This window comes from Megalobrama amblycephala, linkage group LG8, assembly GCF_018812025.1.
Source record: "Megalobrama amblycephala isolate DHTTF-2021 linkage group LG8, ASM1881202v1, whole genome shotgun sequence".
Lineage (NCBI taxonomy): Eukaryota > Metazoa > Chordata > Actinopteri > Cypriniformes > Xenocyprididae > Megalobrama > Megalobrama amblycephala.
Window position 1 is genome coordinate 23,362,237 of NC_063051.1, and position 7,379 is coordinate 23,369,615.

At 41.3% G+C, this 7,379-nt stretch overlaps 1 protein-coding gene across 4 annotated transcripts; it reads right to left on the reverse strand.

Annotated features, from left to right (window-relative positions):
- Positions 1-691: 691 nt before the first annotated feature.
- trim107 (tripartite motif containing 107) lies at positions 692-6,999 on the reverse strand. 4 transcript variants are annotated; one of them, XM_048200132.1, is made up of 2 exons: positions 6,933-6,999; positions 692-2,664 (listed from the first exon to the last, which is right to left on the reverse strand). In XM_048200132.1, the coding sequence occupies exon 2, from the start codon at positions 2,651-2,653 to the stop codon at positions 1,214-1,216; it is 1,440 nt and encodes a 479-aa protein (XP_048056089.1). In that variant the 5' UTR covers positions 2,654-2,664; positions 6,933-6,999; the 3' UTR covers positions 692-1,213. The 4 variants fall into 4 exon arrangements, with proteins under 4 accessions (XP_048056089.1, XP_048056088.1, XP_048056087.1 ...); XM_048200131.1 differs by lacking the exon at positions 6,933-6,999 and adding an exon at positions 6,779-6,922; XM_048200130.1 differs by lacking the exon at positions 6,933-6,999 and adding an exon at positions 6,480-6,713.
- Between the last annotated feature and the right edge of the window lie 380 nt (positions 7,000-7,379).

Here is a 7,379-nt window from a genome sequence, read left to right on the forward strand (position 1 = left end):
TATCAAATCATTCTGTTATATCTTTCTTAACAGTTGAGAATCATCTTTATACAAAGTTTGGCATAAAAAATCCTGTAACCTAATTGATTGATTTTTTAAAAAAATCCCATTTTTGTTTTGCCTTTTTATGTTTATTCATGTCTTTCTTCTTCTTCTTCTTTTTTAAACTGTATCCTGGTGTCCATTATTTTTCTTTTTTTTTTCTTATGCTCTAAGCAATGTAATGACATAAAAAAAAAAAAAAAACTAAATTCACACAATTTTTTTTTTCTGGTAGTCAGGAGGATATTGCATTAATTGCTAATATTTTACTAAATAATTATTAATATTTTGAATTATTAATTATTAATATTAAACAAAATATTACTAATATTTTGTTTAATGTGTTAATATTACTTTGATTTGCATTTGTTATATATTATTTAAATCTTATTAAATTAAATCATGCATCTCTATTCTTTATCAGTAATAATATATAGTTTTGTGATCATAATAAAACACACTAAAATTGAAATGTATTTATAATAACTATTACATACAGTATACACAGATCCCAATCTAAGCGACACTTCAAAATAAAAGACTAACCGCCTTTCCGAAGTTGATGGTCGCAGAGCAGGCAACACTTCAAAATAAAAGTAAAACATTACGATAAAATAATCTTTGGGGTTTTAAAAAGACAATAGGGAAATAATTAGAAAAATGTAGATGCTACTGTTTATTTAAATGTAGATAGAAAAAAAGTATTAATACACATGTTAAAAGAAAAGCACAGAAAAGAAAAAGAAACAGATTTTTTTTTTTTTAAATGATAAGCAAATGTAATGCAGACTTGTATTAATGTCACATGCTCAAACGAGTCAACGAATCACATGAGTCAAGAAACACCATATTTTGATTAAATTAAATAATGAAGGCAGAATTCATGTGACAATTAATGTGCAGCAAGATGCATTTAGTGCATAAGAGGTGAACATTAATGACGTATTGCATCATAACTTCATCAGAAAAGGACAAATATGGATGAATAAGTTGCATATAGTATATTTGACAACTAGTGGCACAAGGTGAAAGCAGTGCAGAAACAAGTGGTTTACTCTAATGGCCATTTAAATAATCTCCCAATACACTGCTGCAATGGAGTGCACTAAACTTTATTTGTCTGCAATAACTAGTCCATTGTAAGGTGTAGTACAGCATTTGTATGAAATAGCTAGTTGACTGTTATGTGTGCTTTGGGCTGACCAGACATCATCCTTACGGCCAGATACACTGGGTGCGTAAAGCTTACTTTAAAAGTATGCAGATGAGTTTTATCCCCACTCACATCACTAATGCTGTAAAATGATAAAGTGCCAGTGCTGAAGCTGAGGTGTATCTCCATTCTCTTTAGAGATGGCGTACGTCTAAGTGGTGTGTCCTTTCCTTTTTCGTATGCCCTCAGAAGGTTATCACAGTACATGAGGCACCAGGAACCAGCGCTGCTCTCCAGACCGCTACCAGAACCGGATCGGGGAAGTTCACCGTAGCATATGGCCATAACCCAAGGACAACCCTCGGCCTGAAAGTTCCAAAGATGTTCTCCTTGGACGAAGCTCTGGGAGCTCAAAGCCTGGAAAAAACTGGTAAACCTCTGAGAACTGGCTGGATACGGCTGTTTGGCAACGCTAAAAGACACAGTTTTAAGGTCTTCCGACAAGACCAGATTGGAATGGATGGTATCGGGGTTGAATGTCACTTCAGACGGGTTAAGAACAACACGTAGAGCCCGCTGAGCGGATCCAAGTCCAAGACGGAGTTGGTTGTTTTGGTGCTCGATTTTCTCACAGACTTTTTTCAAATTGCTGGATAATTCCAGATCGCTCATAAAGTCCCGCAGAGGCTCCACGGTCAAGCTGGAAACTTGGCTCTCGATGTCTTGGACTCCGTCACCGAAACACGCATCTTCCGTCTCCCCCATTAACGAGTTGACCCGAAGTTCAGCCGATCTCAGCTGCTTCTGGAGGTCTGATAGCATCTGCACTCTTTTCCCAACAGCGTCTTCTCTGGGCTTCAGTTCAACCTCCAGAAGTTTCATTCCAGTCTTTCTGTAGGTCTCCAGTAGCTCTGCCATCTCCTGCAGAACGTTGCTCACATCTTTCCTCAGATCAGCATGTGTCGCTTTGACCGCAGCCTCTCTGGCCGTTTCTTTATTAACCAGATCATCTACTAGAGCAAGCTTTTCTTGAAGACTAGTTATAATGGGACTTAATCTAGACTTCCGTCCATTGGCTTCCATCCCTTCAAGAGAGTTTTTCCCACAATCTGTTGACGTGGACTCATCAGTGTCTTCTGAAGATGGTTCATCATTGATTATCTTGTCTTCTGCACTGGAGTGAAGTTCACCACTGGCACTGTTGGCCTTGTAGTTCTCAACTATTTGTTTCAGTTTCACATTTCTCGGTAGGGACTCTGGGCTGAGATGTTCCTGTCCACATACAGGGCAACAAAGTTCTTGAGCAGATCCAGAAGTCTTATCCCTATCAAGTGTTTCCAGGCAAACCAGGCAGAAACTGTGGGCACAAGGAAGAGTGACCGGGTCGAGGAAGAGATGGAGACAGATTGGACAAGTGAGCTCTGACTCCAAAAAGCCCTCTGAATATAAATCTGCCATTATGATTATCTCTGTGTAATACAGACAGAGAAAACATATAGTTACATATATGGTTATTTGGCTTTATGCTAATAGATATGTGGCAAAATATCTCCCTTCATGAAAATAAAAATTAAAACTTTTTTTAATTAAAATTTCAAAATATAAGTACATCTGACATTTCATGATGAAGAATTACGTGTAGCTATTTATTTTTAGTATCAATTATAAACTTTCTCAATGTATCTTAATTTCTTAATTCAAAGAAATTAATGTATCTAATGTATCTTAATTCAAATTTATAAAAATAGGGTTCCCTAGAAGTAGGGCTGCACAACGATTCATCGCGATTAATCGTTTGCAAAATAAAAGTCTGTGTTTACGTAATAAATGTGTGTGTTCTGTGTTCTGATTTTGCAGCCTTAATCATTGATGTGCACGGTGCAGATGGGAGGGATTTCCCCCACAATTGTCACAAAAAATATATATAAATATAAATATATATAAATATATATAAAAAATATATATAACTCACTACACTGTCTGTCTGGTCTCTCTGAGCGTTGCTTTGCGAGATCATGCGTCGCGATTTTTTTTCCCTCACCGCTGCACGACTCTGCGTGAGAATATGGGGGTGTGGCGTGAGAGCATGAGAATTGGGTCAATTGCGTGAGTCTCACGCTGAATGCATGAGAGTTGGCAGCCTTGTGTAACCTCGGTTCCCTTAGATACGAAACGAGTACTGCGCCGTTCATCTTATTAATAAATATTGATTATTAATAAGACAAGACGCAATGGGGAAAACCCCTTTTTCTCCAATTCTGAAGCCTTTATATAGTCACGCAGTGTAAACTGCACAGCCATTGGTTCGTGAAGTTAAAGTAAACGAACCAATGACAGCGTGGAATGCACGAGCCAATGGTGAGCAAGCCCGCCAAAAGGGGCGGGGTCTCGGGCTATATAAGCGGCCGTCTCACCATGGCAAATCTATTTAATTTGACTGAAGCAACGGCGTGAGGCGTCTCATGCAACAAAGAATGCAGTACTCGTTCCGGATCTAAGGGAACCGAGGTTACGTTAGTAACCGAGTACGTTCCCTTGCGTTACTACATGAGTACTGCGTCGTTCGTCTTATTAATTAATATTGATTATTAATAAGACAAGACGCAATGGGGACAGTACAATCACACTGTGCTACGCAGGGGGATGACCGAGCATCAGGGCAGAGCACTTGTAAAAGGGCTTGCGACAGATACTCAAGACAGGGTAGCCCAGACAACAGGAACTGAAACACTGTAGTCATCCACTCAAGCCCATAAACTAGGGCACCAGAGGGGCCTAGGGTACATATATAGAGGGCACATAACATAATTACACCCAAACGTGGTTGGGGTCGTAATGGAAAGCCATAGGCTGGACAAAGCAGGGAGGCTCATGCAGAAAGGACCTGCGTCTGAAGCGCAGGGACATCTAGATTAAAACCTGACAATTGTGGATGGTGAGGCCCAGCCGGCTGCCGCACAGATGTCAGCAATGGGAATGCCACAGGACCATGCCCACAAGGAGGCCATACCTCTTGTGGAATGCGCTCTCACACCCAAAGGGCATTGAAGGCCTAAGGAGGTTCAACTCCAACTCCTGTTCATCCTGAGAAGGAGGAAGAATGGAGAGAATGACCATCTGTGTGCTAAAGGGGGTAGATAGGACTTTCGGGACATATCCATGTCTCGGTTTCAGGACGACTTTGGAGTCGTTAGGCCCGAATTCAAGACACAAGGAGCTCACAGAGAGCGCCTGTAAATCTCCCACACGCTAAAGCTAGCAGTAAGGCAGTTTTCAGTGACAGGGGTCATAAGTCAGCAGTCTGGATTGGTTTAAAGAGAGGACCTTTAAGGCCTCTAAGAACCACAGAAAGATCCCAGGTAGGAACCGTGAGGGGACGAGGGGGATTCAACCTCCTGGATCCCTTAATGAAGCGAACAACAAGGTAGTTTCTCCCTATCGACTGCCCCGCTATAGGAGCGTGAGAAGCTGCTATAGCTGCGACATAGACCTTAAGGGTAGAGGGAGTACGGCCTCTATCCATTAAGTCTTGAAGGAAGGACAATATCTGGGATATGTCACAAGTCAATGGGTCCTCGCCCCGGGCTATACACCAGGCGGCAAAGATGGCCCATTTCAGGGAGTAGAGACGTCTTGTAGACGGAGCTCTGGCCTGAGAGATAGCGTTTAAGACATTCTCAGGGAGGCTTGCAGGCTCCAATTGAGATACCAGACATGAAGGTCCCACAGCTCGGGTCTGGGTGCCATATTGTCCCTCTTGCTTGAGAGAGGAGGTCCCGTCTCAGAAGGATTGGCCATGGCTCCAGGGGCGATAGCAGACAGAGGAGCAACCAGGAGGACTTTGTAAGCACCATCAGGCTGGCCATCAAATGCCCAATTGCCTAAGCCGTCGTCTTCGTGGCACGTAGGGCCAAGTCCGTGTCGCTACGCAGCTCGTGCCCAACCTTAGACCTTAGACTTCCATCCAATGGCAGCAGGCGGACACAAGTGTACGGCCACAGCTTCATCCAAAGGAGGCAGCTTTTCATATCCTTTCTGCCCTGCGCCATCAACAGAGGTGAGAGCGTGAGAGGCAGAAGGATGAAAACGGGCAGAGTAGGGAGCGCGCCATGACTTGGTGAGCTCATCATGGACCTCCGGAAAGAAGGGCGTTGACCGGTGAGGAGGCGCTTGGAGGCATCCAGGCAGGAACCACTCGTCCAAGCGACTGTGTGTGGGTTCCTCAGACGCAGACCACTCCAGACCGAGCTGCTCAACTGCCTTCGACAGCACACAGGTGAGCTCCGAGTCGATGGATGCCCTGCCGTCAATCGGCTCCAAAGACGGCAAGGGGGCGAGCCTGACCACTCCTCGGCATCTGAAGCCGCCAAGGACATGCTGCCGTCCAGGCTGCTAGGAAGCTGCTTGATAGAGGCGTTCCGCGCTGTCATTGGTTCATTTACTTTAACTTCACAAACCAATGGCCCTGCAATTTACACTGCTTGATTGTATAAAGGCTTTAGAATCTGAGAAAAAAGAGTTTTTGCATCTTGTCTTATTAATAATCAATATTAATTAATAAGACGAACGACGCAGTACTCGTGTAGTATCACAAGGGAACGTTATTTGCTACTGAATGTTGAAAACGTCCAGTTTTTAAAATTATTATTATTTATTTATTTATTTTTTTTGATGTAATGCAAAGGTTTAACATTCTATGTTATCATTCTGCAAACATTATGGTAATGCTACTTTTGAATGTTCTCTGAACGTTCTGAATCAAGAAGTAACATTTTAAAAAGTTACACAAACAAGGTTTCAGAAAAACGTTCCATGAATGATAACGTTTTTATGTTGACGTTTTGAGAACATTTTAAAGAACAGATAACTAGGAACAAACGTTCTATTAACGTTACTGGAAGAACATTTGTTGATAACTTTGAGAAAACCTTGCCAGTACGTTTAGAAAAAGCTCTGAGAACTTTAGCTGGGATATCATTTGTGGTCAGATTGCTGAAGCCAAAATAAATCGACAGGACGCCAACTAGCGGCGAATGGCGTGACCTGCAGCCAACCCGCTGAAAGACAGTGTGAGAAGAACGAGGCTAGACTTTGACACCTTCCTCTAACAAATTTGTGTCAGTCAACCACTAAGCCACACCACTCACTTTCATATCCTAAATCTCGCCATGCTGTTTATCGCGTGTAGTATAAGGGTAGAAACCCTTTCACAAAGACGTGGGCGCTTTTTGTTGTTTATGTTCAGCCATTTTTCCAACATAAATTAGAAACGTGCATGTCTTACCTAGAACGCGCACAGAACTCGATGGAGATGCACGTTGAATTGTGTGTATACAATCATAATACCAACACAATGTTATGTGTTCGTTTAGATCAAGCCAAACGCGACGCACTCCCGTTAACGCCTGCAGTAATAATCGATGCACAGTTTCGTTTTCCTGCCGTTACCGTCGCACCGCCTACATCATCGCTCGTGTGTTACTGTATAACCTATAGAGATTACTAGATAGACTCGATTAATTTATGGGTTAATGTCACAGTATTTCTACTTATAATTATTTAAGGTTAATTTGCTGCACATACCTGCATTTTCCTCTTAAATTAAGATTCACTTCTCCTGAAATTGAAGATGTGCTGTTTGCTACGTAAACCAACTTATTGTTCATACAGACAGACAGTGAGTGTTTCGTTAAGAGTTGAAGGAGTGCCTGTGATCTGCATTTACAGCCATACACACCTTTATTTAGTCAAACTACTGCAGCAGCTCAATCGCTCCGTGTTTACTTAAACATTAATATGATGACGTAATTGGAGTTTACAGAAGTTGTCTTTGACTTGTTTTATCACACAGTATAAAAAATAAGCAACCCTCCTTCATCTTTTGCTGATTTTATGTCTTTTTATATTTTGAACCACACCAGAAAAAATAAATAAAACTACAACGACCTCCATTTGACCTCCAAAGTTCCCATTTGACAAAAATATTTTTGACGTGGACAAGAACCGGATAAAAATACGTTTAGGAGGATAAAAATAAGTTTATGATATTTTCCTAAACTTATTTTTATCCGGTTCTTGTCCACGTCAAGAATATTTTTGTCAAATCGGAACTTTTATTTGTTAATGGAGGTTGTTGTAGTTTTATTATTTTTTACTCATATATAATATAACCATTTTTTTATTA